Source organism: Carcharhinus amblyrhynchos, chromosome 9, assembly GCF_965287045.1.
Source record: "Carcharhinus amblyrhynchos chromosome 9, sCarAmb.v2.hapA, whole genome shotgun sequence".
NCBI classification, from domain to species: Eukaryota; Metazoa; Chordata; class Chondrichthyes; order Carcharhiniformes; family Carcharhinidae; genus Carcharhinus; species Carcharhinus amblyrhynchos.
Genome location: NC_137332.1, coordinates 101,464,302 through 101,480,018, shown reverse-complemented (window position 1 = coordinate 101,480,018; position 15,717 = coordinate 101,464,302). Strand labels below are relative to the sequence as shown.

The 15,717-nt window shown below is 45.1% G+C and overlaps 1 protein-coding gene across 1 annotated transcript; it reads right to left on the bottom strand.

Annotated features, from left to right (window-relative positions):
- Nucleotides 1-1,356: 1,356 nt before the first annotated feature.
- Nucleotides 1,357-12,489, bottom strand: LOC145348500 (zinc-binding protein A33-like). The gene is made up of 6 exons (XM_080196690.1): nt 12,070-12,489; nt 11,394-11,489; nt 9,858-10,088; nt 3,608-3,630; nt 2,705-2,814; nt 1,357-1,895 (listed from the first exon to the last, which is right to left on the bottom strand). Exons 1-6 carry the CDS (start codon nt 12,487-12,489, stop codon nt 1,357-1,359), a joined length of 1,419 nt encoding a protein of 472 aa, XP_080052816.1.
- Between the last annotated feature and the right edge of the window lie 3,228 nt (nt 12,490-15,717).

Genomic DNA, 15,717 nt, shown 5'->3' with positions numbered 1-15,717 from the left:
GTTCCTAATGCTAAGATTTGCAACTTCAGTAACTTAGGTTTAGTGAACCCAACTGACTTGAGGAATGGACAGTTTACACAAGGAGAAATTTATTTGTACACTTTGTTCTGGGTGGCAGCTACACCTGAGGTTAGGTAGAAATTAATTGGTTAGTAGCCAAGAGGTTGCCCTGCAAGGCAGGCAGACATGGGCAAAGGGATAGCCTCTGACCTGGATTTTAAATAACAGGTACATGGCGTTTGCTACCTATGTGTGAGGAAGAACATCAGATTGGATGATCAAAACTGACTACAGCACCATGTTGAAGGATACCATGATGGGGAGGGTGGGGGAAATGCTAGAAGGAATATAGTAGTGATAGGGGCAGTAAAGTCAAGGGGGTAGACATGTACTTAAAGGAAATACAAGAGGCCATTCTCTGCAGTGAAGAGGAAAAGGGTTCAAGCTTGCCAATCCTTGAATTAAAATTTGTTGCCCATTAACTGACTGGCTTGCTCATCCATTTAAAGAACAAGCAAGGTTGTCAGGCTTCCCTTCCTAGAAAGGGCATGAATGAATGAGAAGCTTTTTTTTTCAAAAAAACATCAATAGTTTCATGGGTTACCAACAAGACTCAAATTCCACATTTTGAAAGAAAATAACAATTTCACCATCTACTGTGGTAGGTTTCAAATTCTGGCCTCCAGAAGTATTGCCCTAGTGCTTTGGATTACTGGTCCAGTGACAATCCTGCCTTACTCAGTTCTGGGGTTTTCTGAATGGCAATGCTCTCCCCCTGCAGTATAAACTGCTGAGAATTTCAAGTGTGGCATTTCTTGCTCTGTTGAGTTCAAGACCAAAAGCCTCAGCAATGTACCCCCGTCTAAGCAATATTCAAATATCACAGTACAAATATTAGATTATGCACAAAACTGCAGATAGAGTGGGATTGCAGATGCTGTTTTGCCAGCCATTCACTTTGGTTGCTGTCTTATGATCCACAGCTGTCAGCCTCAGTGCTATGATAACTCAGCAGTTGCAACACAAGTGAGGGTGAATGGCAAGGACAGTAGAGAAACAAACATGGTTTTTTGAAAAAGGATGAAATTTATTTACCTGGCACTGCATTGTAGCAGAGAAGTGAGTTCCTCTGATAGGCAGTAAGTGAATAAGGAATGACTTGCTCTGTCAGAGTTGGGTCAACATATTACAAAACACACTAGATTCTTACTATAAACTGAGCAATGCAATTAGGACATTCTAATAACCCAATCTTCCCAGTTTCTCACCCATGGTTACATATTCTCAGTAACAAGTACTTTTACTCATGCAAGAACCAGCGAGGAGCAGCTAGAACCAAACCAATCTTCAAAGACTTTAAGAAACTACTGAGAGAGGAGCGTCATTGTCTCCAGTGTCATTCAAACAGGGGCAAAAGTAAGGGAAAATTCTCTCGGCAAATTTCTCCGTAAAAGTGTAGAGATGAGACAAGTCAGCAGCATTGTAAAAGGATACTTGGCCTCCCTCGTAGTCAAGGTAAATGCCAATCCGGCCGAGTTTTTCCCCCAGAGTCAGTGGGGTGACTGCCGGGGAGGTTAGAGCAGAGTACTGCCCCCCACTGCTCAGGGATATTGCCAGGTATCCATTCTCTGGCTTCAAAGCAATGTCTCCCCTCCTGTTGATGGATTCTCTGGCCACTCCCAGGTCCCATTTGGACTTGCCGTTCACCTCCACCTCCCAGTAATGCACCCCTGTCGTGAAGCCCTGAGTGGCCAGAACAGAGACACACATGTTGAATCTGGCTGGGCTGTCTGGGAGCTGCTGCTTGGTACTGACGGCTCTCACACTGGCCAGGTCCTCAGAGAGCAGCAGCCAGGGGTTGGCTGTTTGAACATCCAGGGTCAGGGCAGCTGGAACTGTGGGAGAAAGCACACAGGTTACTCTGACTGTGAAGAAACCAATTAACCAGTAAAAAGGAAATCAAATAAACTGAGGAACAAATTAGAGTGACAGCCCCCTTAATGGGTTACTATTTGAAACAGAAGAAACTTAAAAACTAAAAACATTTTAAAAAGGCACTTCAGTGCCTTGAGTAGACATACATGCTCCCTCTCCAGGGACACACAACTGCAAATGTAGCCTCATTGAGTGGGTGGGCACGACAGACCAACTGGGTCAGATAATCCCCCCTCTCATTCACCTGCTGTCTGGATCTGTTGATTGTTTGGGCTGTAGAGCAGGTTTCATGAGGGAGTTCCTCAACCTTCTTCCACCCTCATGCTCCATGGGAAACTGGAGCTCTCATTCATCACTGGGTGATTAAACAGTGGGAGGAAACAGCCAATTTGTGGAGAGGACCTTGTTTAGTTTAGTTGTGACTGGGTGGAGGTGAGGAATGAGGGAGCAATTTTTAAAAGAAAACGATTCACATTAAGAGAGTTCATTTAATAAATGTTGCTCTGAAAATAAGCAAGCGTTTAGGGGCAGCATGGTGGTTAGCATTGCTGTTACCATCCTACAAATACGTTTTCATGAGCCATTCAGAATCAAAATGTCCATCCACCTCACAAACTGTGGTGGTGACAACTTCCATAACTGTCCTGATCAACTTTGCAAGTTTATTCTGCAAACAAAAGTGGGAAAAATACATAACTCTGAGCACATGTCAGATCACCCTGTTGACCGAGATACAGGGCCACTCATTGAGGCAACACTGTTCTCTTACCTGGCTGGATAATGGTCTTCATTTCCCTCCAGAGTTTGTACTGCAAAGGACCTCTGTATGCCCCCAGACATATATTCCCAGACAGAGCAGTGGGTGCTTCTTCAGAGAACCTGCCAATAACATCAGTTAGGAAATATGAGAAAAGAAACTTGGAGTAGAAGCAACCAATAGCCTCCCCTTAATGTGTCTGCTGTTCCAAAGAATCAGAATCCTTACAGTGCAGAAGGAGACTGTTTGGCCCATGGAGTCTGCATCGGCAACAATCCCACCCAGACCTTATCCCTGTAAGCTCATGTATTTACCCTGCCAATCCCATTAGTTGTGGCATAGTACATTAAACATCAATTTATTATGATCAATCAACCTAACCCACACATCTTTGGACTGTGGGAGGAAACTGGAGTACTCAGGGGAAACCCATGCAGATACAGGAAGAATGTGCAAACTCCAGTGACCTGAGGCTAGAATTGAACACATGCCCCTGGCATTATGAGGCAGTAGTGCTAACCACTGTGCCATCACGATGGATCTTCTATTCAGTCCTAGTATCCTCATCCCTTGACTTGCTTCCAAACAGATTTTAAAAATCACCATCTCAGCCTTGAACATATTCAAAACTGAACATTCACTGCATTATGGGGGAATTCCAAAGGCTGTCCATGGTCTGTGTGGCTAATGCAAATTATACTTAACCCAATCCTTCCAGAAATTACACCTAGTGAACTTTGTGCAAGACAAACAAATCCTTTGGCATGGAGAAAAAAAAACTGTATACAGCCCTGTGGTCTCAAGCAGAATCCTGCATTACAGCAAGGTTTTGCTAAGACAACAATTTATATTAGCACAACAGGAAGTAAGGATAATACAACAGGGTGTGAAATAGTCAGTGTTGACAACACATACCTGTCCTTCAAAGAAGTGATCTCCTTGGAGAGAGAGAGAGATAGAAGAGAAATATTAGCTTCATTGTTGGATCAAAGCACATTAAGGACAAAGAAAATTACAGTACAGGAACAGGCTCTTCGGCCCTCCAAGCCTGCACGGACCATGCTGCCTGACTAAACTAAAACCCCCTACCCTTCCAGGGACCATATCCCTCTATTCCCATCCTATTCATGTATTTGTCAAGATGTATTTGTTAAAGTTATTTAAACTGGGCAAAATCAAAACCCAGTTTTGGGGCAGTGGGCTCTTCTCAATCCACATTCAATGTACCTTTGTCAAACAAACAACTTACTCTACTGGGTTTGGTTTGAAAGTTAACAAAATGAGAAAGAATTAATTCTTATGATCTCGGCAGTGAAGAGATTTGAATATCTAAAATAATTAACTGAAGCTATGTTGCACCCCCCACCCATTGTGTTCCTTTACACTTAATATGTTGAAGACCCTTTACTTTTACTGAGATCAATCCATTTGATGCCACAGCTGATTCTTGTTGTTGAATTTCACATCAGAGTTGGAAAGGGCTCAGGCCTCTTGGGAGATGTAATCAGAGGATGGAGGGAAATCTAATAATAACCTGCTCCTGACATGTCTGAACACAGCCTGGTCTCTGGCAGGACACATCTAACCTGTGATCAGTGTTCCTTCCACACACTGTCAGCCACTTTAGGACTTGAACAGCAGGTTAGGTGTAAAGATTCGCATTCTAATCAGTAATCTCTAAACTATCTGTGCTTTATATGCTCTGTCCGAGGCCAGAACTCTCCATTCACCTGACAAAGAGGGAGTCCCCTCAAAAGCTTGTGAGTTTACTATCAAATAAATCGGTTGGACTAAAACCTGGTGTTGTCAGACATTTTACTCTGGCAGGACAAGGCACTGGTTCAAACAAGTACAAATTGTTCTTTGTCACTACCACAGGCATTTGTTCAGCCACGTCAATCATAAACCATTATAAAGTCCTTCAAAAGGTTAGGCACTAAATTTCAATCTCAAGGGCTGCCTGGATCTACTACAGTTTGCCTACTGCTACAACAGGCCCACAGCAGTTGCCATCTGCCTGGACTGGCACTCAACCCAGAAACACCTAGATAATAAATAGGAGCTGAACATAGGTGTCTAAACCAGAGCTCAGCCTGCAACATCATTCCTACAAAACTCACTTCCAAACTGTGGTCTGGGCCTCGGCTCCTTCCTCTGACTGGATTCTGAACTTCCTAACCCACAGACCATAATCAGCAAGGATAGGCAACTCTACCACCTTTGTCCTCAACCCTAGTGCCCCACAAGGATGTGTTCTCAGCTCCGCTCAACAGACTGGAGGGGCTGATTGTGGACAAGTCCCCAGGACCGGATGGAATGCATCTGAGGGTTCTGAAAGAAATGGCAGAGGTGATAGTGGATGCCTTGGTGGTTATTTTCCAGACGTCGCTGGATTCCGGGGAAGTGCCGGAAGATTGGAAAACGGCTAATGTTACGCCATTGTTTAAGAAGGGTGCCAGGCAAAAGGCGGGGAATTATAGGCCGGTTAATTTAACATCTGTGGTAGGTAAAATGTTAGAATCCATCATTAAGGAGGAAATTGCGAGGCATCTTGGAGGCAATTGCTTGATAGAGCAGACGCAGCATGGTTTCATTAAAGGGAAGTCGTGTCTGACAAATTTACTGGAGTTCTATGAGGATGTGTCTAGGGCAGTGGATAGAGGAGAGCCGGTGGATGTGGTCTTTCTGGATTTTCAGAAGGCGTTTGACAAAGTACCTCACAAGAGGTTATTGCAGAAGGTCGAGGGACATGGAGGTGGGGGTAGGGTGTTAGCGTGGATAGAGGATTGGTTGTCAAATAGGAGGCAGAGATTGGGGGTCAATGGGTGCTATTCGGATTGGCGGATGGTGACTAGTGGAGTGCCCCAGGGGTCGGTGCTGGGGCCTCAGCTTTTTACCATTTATATAGATGATATGGAGGAGGGAACCGAGTGTAGGGTGTCGAAATTTGCTGATGACACCAAGATTGGGGGAACGGCAAATTGTGCGGAGGGTGTGGAGAGTCTGCAGAAGGATCTAGATAGGCTGGGCGAATGGGCCAGGAAATAGCAAATGGAATTTAATGTTGGCAAGTGTGAGGTGGTCCACTTTGGTAGGAATAATGGTAGGAAGGACTATTACTTACGGGGCGAAAAACTGCAGCAGGCGACGGTGCAGAGGGACCTGGGGGTCCTTGTGCATGAGTCGCAAAAACCCAGCCTGCAGGTGCAGCAGGTGGTCAGGAAGGCAAATGGGATGCTGGCCTTCATAGCGAGGGGGATTGAATATAAAAGTAGGGAGGTCTTGCTGCGGCTGTATAGGGCATTGGTGAGGCCGCAGCTGGAGTACTGTGTGCAGTTTTGGGCGCCGCACCTGCGCAAAGATATTTTGGCCTTGGAGGGAGTGCAGAGGAGGTTTACTAGGCTGATACCGGAGTTGAGGGGGTTGAGCTATGAGGAGAGGATGAATAAACTAGGCTTGTACTCGTTGGAGTTTAGAAGAATGAGGGGAGATCTCTTTGAGACGTATAAGACGATGAATGGGATGGATAGGATAGAGGTGGAGAGACTCTTCCTGCTCAAAAAAGACAGTAGGACTAGGGGGCACAGCCTCAAGATAAAGGGGGGGGGGCGGTTTAGAACAGAGTTGAGGAGGAACTTCTTCACTCAAAGGGTGGTGAATCTCTGGAATTCTCTGCCCGTTGAAGTGGTGGAGGCTGCCTCGCTAAATATTTTTAAGACACGGATTGATGGGTTTTTGATAAGAGAGGGGATTAAGGGTTATGGGGAAAGGGCGGGAAGGTGGAACTGAGCCATGACAGATCAGCCATGATCTTATTGAATGGCGGGGCAGGCTCGAAGGGCTAGATGGCGTGTTCTTGTGTTCCTACTATACTCTGGCCAAATTACCCTCCAACCCAGTTTTCAAGTTTGCTGATGACATTACCATAGTGGGGTCAGATCACAAACAAACAATCATGAGACAGAGTACAGGAATGAGAGAGAGTCTGGTGAACTGATGCAATAACAATAATCTCTCCTTCAATGTCAACAAAGCAAAGGAGAGATCGTCATTGAATTCAGGAAATGTAGTGGAAAACATGCCCCTGGCTACAAAGGTGGCAAAGTAGAAATTATTGAAAGCTTCAAGTTTTTAGGTGCCCAGGTCACCAACCACTTGTTCTGCTCCCCTCTATGCTGATACTATAGTTAAAAAAGCCCATCAATGCATCTACTTTCTCAGAAGACTAAGGAAATTTGGCATGTCAGTTACGACTTTCACCAACTTTTACAATGTACCATAAAAAAAGCATTCTTTCTGGTTGTGTCACAGCTTGGTATGGCTCCTGCTCTGCCCAAGACCACAAGGAACTACAAAAGGTTGTGAATGCTGCCTAATCCATCATGCAAACCAGCCTCCCATCCATTGACTGTCTACACTTCCCACTGTTTCAGAAAAGCAGCCAGCATAATTAGGGATTGCATGCACACTCTCCCACCCATCAGGAAAAAGATAAAGTCTGAGATCACATACAAACTGACAAGAACAGCTTCTTCCCTGCTGCCGGACTTTTGAATGGACCTACCTCACAATAAGTTGATCTTTCTCTGTACCCTAGTGATGACTATAACACTACATTCTGCACTTTCCTTCTCTATGGAGAGTGTGCTTTGTCCGTACAGCATGCAAGAAACAATAGTTTTCACTATGTTAATATATGTGTCAATATTAAATTAAATATTATCTGAATGAGGGGCCACAAGGGAACGTGGGCATGTGCATCACCCAAACTATGATGGGAGTAGCCAACTGTTGTGTGGTCCACATTTACTGATCAATCAATTTATCAGACAGGCCTAATGGAACAAGACTTTGTTCCAATGAAAAAGGTGGTCTGTGAAAACCAGAGATGAGGCTCTACTGTATGGGCCTAGGACATAAAAGCAGGCTTGTACCCTCACTGTTCCTTTCCACAGGACCTCGGTCCCTGGGATTCAAAGTGGTGGCTTCATGAGGCTGACACTGGCCTCAACAAAATGATCCACTGCTCCTCTTTGCTCTAGGTGCTGGTGACTACCTCCAGTTCCTCTTTTCACCCACAAATAATGTCAGTTTGTTGTGTTTGCAGCATCAGGAAATACCAAAAATGTCTACTAAGCAACTTAACAGGACAAGGAAAAATACATCAGCATTCAGGGTTAATGGTGAATTTACTCTGCAGTTAATAATACAAATATTTTAAAACATTAAAATAAGGTCTCACACAATAGATTAGTCTAGCAAAATTAAACAGGACATGGATAGGAAATTGATCAAGTATATAAGAATAGGGTAGCAGCTAAGGGAAAAAAGGGCAAGGAGGATAGTGGCATTTTTCAGTCAGGAGAGAGTTAATCGTGTCCACTAACCATCTCTTTTCAGATCGTTAGTGTTGGAAATAGGTTCCAGAGTTTTACCAATGACCTGGTCCGAGATTAGTGGTTTGAGTAACAAGGTGCAATGGGCTGATACCAACATTGATGAAATTTACTCAAACAGAAGTGCAAAACCCTGAATTTTAGCAAGATGAATGAGAGAGGACTGTATGAACACAGTAGATCTAGTGGATGCCTGCAACTGGTCATACCCAGAAAGGAAGCTGGTTGTTATGGTTGAGTTTAATCATCTCAGCTCTAAGAATGTCTTTGGCCCAAACATCTTCAGCTGTTTCAATGACCTTCCTTCCATGACAAGGATGTTCACTGATGAGTGCAATGTTCAACACCATACATGACTCAGATACTGAGGCAGTCCACAGCCAAATGCAGCAAGACATGAACAATATTCAGCTTTGGGCTGAAAGGAAACATCTGCACCACACAAATGCCAGGCAATGATGATCCCCAATGAGAAAACCTAACCATTGCCCCTTAACAATATGTGGCATTAGCAATGCTGAATCCCCCACTATCAATATCCAAGGGGTTGCTAATGACTAAGCACGAATTGGACCATTCATATAAATATTGTGGCTGTAAGGGAAGGTCAGAGGTTAGAAATCTTGTCATCAGTAGCTCACCTCCCAATTGTTTAAAGCCTGTCCATCATCTACAAGGCACAGTCAGGGGGGAGATAGGATACTGTCCATTTGCTTGGATAAACAGCTCCAGCAAAAATCAATAAGCACAACACCACTCCAGGCAAAGCACTCAAGCGAGAAATAGTAAGAAGTCTCATAACATCAGATCAAAGTCCAACAGGTTTATTTGGAATCACCACCTTTCGGAGAACTGCTCTTTGAAGGATCAGTGTTCCAAGAGCTCAATTCCAGATAAACCTGTTGGACTTTGACTTGGCGTTGAGGCTTCTTGCTGTTCCCATCCCAGTCTCCACATCAATCTAGTAATATTTGCTCCTTCCACTACCTGTGCACGGTGACAGCAGTGTGTACCATCTACAAGATGCACTGTAGCAACTCACCAAGGCACCTGAAACAAGAGCAGTAGATACCTGGGACCACCACCACCGCCTGTACATTCCCCTCCAAGTCTCTCATCACCCTGAACTGGAAACATATCACTTTTCCTTCAGTCGCTGGGTCAACATCCTGGGACTCCTTCCCCAACTGTAGGTGTACCTACCTACATTTTAGGGACTGCAGCAATTCAAGGCGGCAGCTCACCAATACACTTACTAGTATAGAGACAGCAGTGTGCACCATACCATCTATAAGATCATAGAATCCCTGCAGTACAGGAAGCCATCATTTGGCCGAAAGAGTCTGCACCAATAATCTCACCCAGGTTCTAGTCCCATAATCCCACGTATTTACCTTGCTCTTCCCCGACACTAGAGTCAATTAGCATGGCCAATCAACCAAACCCCAACATCTTTGGACAGTGGGAAGAAATCAGAGCACTCAGAGGAAACCGACAGTGGCCCGAGGCTGGGATTGAACCTGGGACTGTGAGGCAGCAGTGCTAACCACTGTGCCGATGAACTGCAGCAACTCACCCTACAGAGACGAGGGTTGGGCAATAAATGCTGGCCTAGTCAGTGATGTTCACATCGCATAATAATTGAGAGCATGTGGTCAAGGTTACCCTCAAGTTCCTTAGAAATCTAGAAGGCAAATAACAGACATTCACTATTCATATGGCTTAGGACACACTGGTACAGGACTGATTTCCAGAAAAGTATTGCTTACCTTGAGAGAGGTCACGTCACCTTGCTGCAGTTTGGCCTCTATGTTGGTGATGCTCTGCTCGGTGGAGAATAGCATTCCATGGAGTTGTGACAGGTTTTGATCCATTTCTGCCAAGTTACTCTCCACCTCAGCTTCCAGCTTTGCTATTAGCAGTTGTTCTTGCTTATTGACAAACTGATGCAGGTCAGCAAACTGCTGAGCAATGTGGCAAATCAACCTACAGCCCATTTCCTTAAAGAGGATAAAATATACACAACTTCAGACTGCAGCTGGATTGATAGGGAGATAAATTGCTTCCAGTCAAGGCAGGCAAAAAAAAAAATCTAGAAATCCTTCAACATTCTCCATGGCAAAACATTTCAATGCTAATTGGATGTCTCGCGAAGTGAGGTCCATTGTTAATTGTATGCACCCTTGCAGTGGTTTGAGTACTGATGGAGGGCTATATCAGAGGGGCATCAGCTCAATGGATCCCCCTGTCCGCCCCCCCCCCCCCACCCCACCCCACCACCCCACTTGAAGCCAAGGATATAAAGGTCCATTTTAGCTGGAAATGGGCAACACAGTGGCAAGCACTACTGCCTCACTGTGCCAAGGAACTGTGTTTGATTCCTGGTTTGGAGCACTGTCGGTGTGGAGTTTGCACATTCTCCCAGAGCCTGCATGGGTTTCCTCTGGGTGCTCCAGTTTCCTCCCACAGTCCAAAGATGTGGGGGTTAGGTGGATTGGCTATGCTAAATTGCCCTGTGTTGGGGGATTAGCTAGGGTAAAAGCATGGGGTTATGGCCTGGATGGGATTTGGTCAGTGTAGACTCAATGGGCCAAAATGGCCTCCTTCTGCACTGTAGGACTCTTACGGTTCTACGATAATAATCAGAGGGACACCATTGAGGGAATGTTGCATATAGCTGCTTAGCTAAGATTTTAAGCTAAGGCCCTGATGCCTCCCAGACTGGAGGTCACAGATTTTAAAGGCCTACTCCAGCTTATGTCAGTACTGTAGGAGGGCCAAATTGTCAGAAAGAATACTGCATAGTCTTTTGGCCAGGATATTAAGCCAAGGCCCTTCGGTTAAAGATCCAAAGTTGTACAGGTTAGATGCATTAGTGGTAAATGTTCACAGTTACAAGGATAGGACTGGGAGGGATTTTTTTTTTTGAAGAATGCAGACTCGATGGCCTCTTGCTGCACCGTAGAGATTCTATCCTTCCACATTCTGCAGAAGGAAGTAGAGTCTGCCCAACCCCTCTCCACTTTCAACATCAGTAACAAACTAATTATTTGTTTATTTGTGTTATCACCACATACAAAACAGCTACCACATTTGAAAGCAAGCTTCTATGTATGTTCTGCTTCTTACAACCTTAAGACACCCCAAAACACCAAGTTGTCACAGCTGCCGTCAGCCAGAGTAAAAAGTCTGACAACACCAGGTTTTAGTCCAACCTATTTATTTGATAATATACTCACAAGCCAGAGTAACAGCCCAAGGCCAAGCCTTGGAGTGGAGGGGTGGAGTAGATCAGGCCAACTTACTTTAATATGTGCCATCTCAAGCCCTTGTTTTTGCAAGGCATCTTTCAAAGAGGCCACCTTCTGGTTTTGGGAGTTTAGCAACACACCTCCTTGATTCTGTAGGAGAGACAGGAAGGGACCGTAAATGAGCTGGACTCAAGACCTATTTATGGAAAGTCACCAAGCAGAAAAGCCAAAACTCTTTTTAAAAACAGATGCACCATACAAAGCACTGTACTGCTCCTGCTCTGACTAAGATCATAATAAACTATTGTGAACATAGCCCAGTCCATCTTGCAACCCTGCCTGCACTTGTCACTACATCAGAAAAGCAGCCTGCATAATCAAAGACCCCAGTCATCCCAGACAGAGATCACATACCACTGACTCAAGAGCAGCTTCTTCCCTACTGCCAGGCTTTTGAATGGACAGACATTGCATTAAGCTGATCTTTCTCTACGCTTTTACCATAACACTTCATTCTGCGCACTCCTTTCCATCTCCTCAACATACTCTATGAATGGTATGCTTTGTCTGTAAACACAAGGAGCAATAGTTTTCACTGTATCAATACATATGACAATAATAAGTCAAAGCTATGATAAATTCTACAGTATGCAAGACATTAGTCTACTTGCACATACAGAGAGTTAATCTATATTTTCACTTTGCCTTCTTTGAGAAAAGTTCTCCATACCCTACAGGCCATGATGAATTCATTCCTCTTCCTAAATTTGTGTTGCTGGTGAAGCTTTGAGTCCCTACACACCAAGCAGATGAACATCCCGTCTGTCTCACAGACAAGGCTCAGTTTCTCTTGGTGTTCTGAACACAGAGTTTGCTCGTCCTCCCCCTCGCCTTCCTGCGGGCCAGTCAGCTTGCGAATCTTGTCCACCACATTCCTCAGCACCCGGTTGGGCTGCAGAGTCAGTTCTGCAGCATTCTCGCCACACTGGGGGCAACAGAGCGTGCCACCTTGGTCCTTCCTGTAGGATACAATGCAGGAACGGCAGAAATTCCGGTCACAGTCCACGAGGACAGGGTCAACAAATAAGCCAAGACAGAGGGGACAGATGAGGGATTCTCCATAGCTTCCATTCTGTGTATTAGAAGCCATGGAATAGTCACATTCAAAACTAGATAGTTAGCAACAAGAACCTACTATCACTCCCCCTTTTAAAACACCATGCACTTGCACAAATTAAGTGCATTCCTTCCACCTGAACGTAGTCTACTGCCTCGTTCCATCCAATTGAATTTAATTACCTCCGATGCTGCATCTAAATGAGTTTGATTCATTCCCCCCAGGCAGGGCAGTGTCAAATATCAGACGGTTTACCTGGCAGGGGTGAACCCGTGATCAGGCAGAGGTCACGGCTAGCCCATTGCACTGGGGGTGTGCTGACGCCTGGGATTGTGGTTCACCTAAGCGAGGGTTGAGTGAAGGAAAGGGGTAGCCAATGAGGGTAGCCAACTTAGCTGCAATGATGCGTCAGCTGAGGCCCGGGATGGGGTGCAATGCCTCACTCTGTCAGCTTGGATCTTGTCTGATCGAGCCCAAGATGGGATTCAGTGGCTTGTCTGATCTTGTCAGCTTGGATCTGGCTGGTCTCTCACGTGGGGGACCATAATTAGGCTTAATCTGCACTGGCTTTTTTTAGTTAAAAATAACAATTGAAAGGGAGCAACAATAAACAAAAGGTGCATCTAATTGAGGTTAATTCAGTCCCCCTGCCCCCACCCATCTCTCCACCACCGCGCCCCACCTCCCCAAATCCACCCCCTTACACCCCACCCCATCTCTCTCCCCCCACCCCCTATCCCACTGCCCTACACCCCACCCCATCCCCCCAACTCCACCCCATGTCCCTCAGCCCCCTCATCCCCCAATTCCTCCAACCCCACCCCTCCAGCCTCCTTCCCCCCCCACATTGCCCATCCTTTATTCGCCCACCCCCCCACATTGCCCATCCTTTATTGCCCTTCAACTGAATGGCTTGCCAGGCAGCCTCAGAGGGGCATTTAAGAGTCAGCCACATTGCTGTGGATGTGCAGTCCACACGTAGCCAAGACTGGGTAAGGATGGCAAATTTCCTTCCCTTGAGGACGTTCACGAATGTTAGGACCAGTGTTCTTTTCTGATGTATGTTAATGATCTGGGTTTGCTGATAATTTTAAAATGATACATTATTTAAGGAAATGAACAGACAGATGGCAGAGGAAAGATTACACAGACGGGTATGGGGTGACACATTTCAGTGGGAAGAATACAAGAGGAGGGATGTACTTCTGAGGTTGTACAAGGCCCTGGTCAGACCCCATTTGGAGTTTTGTGAGCAGATTTGGATCCCATATCTAAGGAAGGATGTGCTGGCCTTGGAAAGGGTCCAGAGGAGATCAATGAGCATGATCCCTGGAATGAAGAGCTTGTCGTATGAGGAATGGTTGAGGATTCTGGATCTGTACTCATTGGAGTTTGGAACGATAAGGGGAGATCTTATTGAAACTTACAGGATATTGCACAGCCTGGAGAGAATGGGTGAGGAGAGGATGTTTCCACTAGTAGGAAATACTAGAACCAGAGAGCACAACTTCAGGCTAAAGGGACGATCCTTTAAAACAGAGATGAGGAGGAATTTCTTCAGCCAGAGAGTGGTGAATCTGTGGAACTCTTTGTCACAGAAGGCTGTGGAGGCCAGGTCATTGAGTGTCTTTAAGACACACATAGCTGGGTTCTTGATTAGTAAGGGGATCAGGGGTTATGGGGAAAAGGCAGAAGAATGGGGGTGAGAAAAATATCATGATTGAATGGCAGACCAGCCTCGATGGGCCGAAAGCCTAATTCTGCTCCTATGTCTCATGATCTTATGAATGGGGGAGGGGACATTTTCAAAAAAGGGTACAATTGTAAAGAGGGTACAGGAACAGAGGGACTGAGTCACATGTACATAAATCTTTGCAGGTGCAGGGAATGTTGAGAAAACCGTTAAAAGAAGTTTAATTTTATAAATCAAGGTGGCAAGTAAAAAAAGCCAACAAAGTTATGCCAATCTTAACTATGGGGAGAAGGCAGCCTTGTAGTAATGTCGCTGAGGGCCAGGCTGATATTCTGCGAACATAGGTTCAAATCCCACAACTGGTGGAATTTAAATTCAGTTAATAAATCTGGAATTATAAAACTAGTCTCAGAAACAGTGGCCATGAAAATATCATTGATTATCATCAAAACCCTTCTGGTTCACTCATGTCCCTTTCAGGGAGGAAATCTGTCAACCTTACCTGCTGTGGCCTACATGTGACTCCAGACTGCCACAGCAATGAAATGGACTAAGAAGCCACTAAGTTCAAAGGCAATAAGGAATGGGTACCATATGCTGGCCTCACCAGTTACAGTTACACGAATGGCATTATAAAGAAAAAAAATAAATAAAGCACTGGCTAGTACTGAGCAAGAGTGTTGTGTCCAATTCTGGACAGTAAACTTAGGAAGAATATCACGGAATCCCTACAGGCAAAATGAGGCCATTCAATCCATCGCGTTTACACCAAAGCTCCCATAGAGCATCTTACCCAGGCCCTATGAGTAACTCAGGATATTTACCCAGCTGATTCCCCTAACCTTGGCTCACTGAGGGATAACCTGGCATGGCCAATCTAACCACGTACTTGGAGAGTGAGAAAACCGGACCACCTGGAGGAAACCCATGCAGACACGGGGAGAACGACAAACTTCACACAGACAGTGACCCAAGGCTGGAATTGAACCTAGTCTCTGGTGCTGGAAGGCAGCAGTGCTCATCACTGTGCTACCTTTGAAGAGGGTGCAAAGCAGATTTAGCAGAACGGATATGGAAACATAGAAAATAGAAGCAGGAGTAGGCTATTTGGCCCTTCAACCTTCTCCATCATTTATTTTGATCATGGCTGATCACAATCAATATCCTGTACCATCCTTTTCCCCTTATTTTCCTTGATCCATGTAGTCCCAAGGGATAAGACCATAAGACATAGGAGCAGAATTAGGCCACTCGGCCCATCAAATCTGTTCCACCATTCAATCATGGCTGATATTTTTCCCATCCTCATTCTCCTGCCTTTTCCCCATAACTCCTGATCCCATTATTAATCAAGAACCTATCTTGAAGACAGATGAGGGAGGGGGAGGGATGAGGGAGTTCTGCACAGAAGCTGGAGTTATTCTGATTAGAAAAGAGAAGGTTAAGGGGAGAATTTAATTGAGGTCTTCAAAACCATGTGGAGTTTTGACAACAGTTAATGAAAAGAAACTGTTTCCACTGGCAGGAGGATTAGTAACCAAAAGAGCACACAATGAAGGTGATTGATA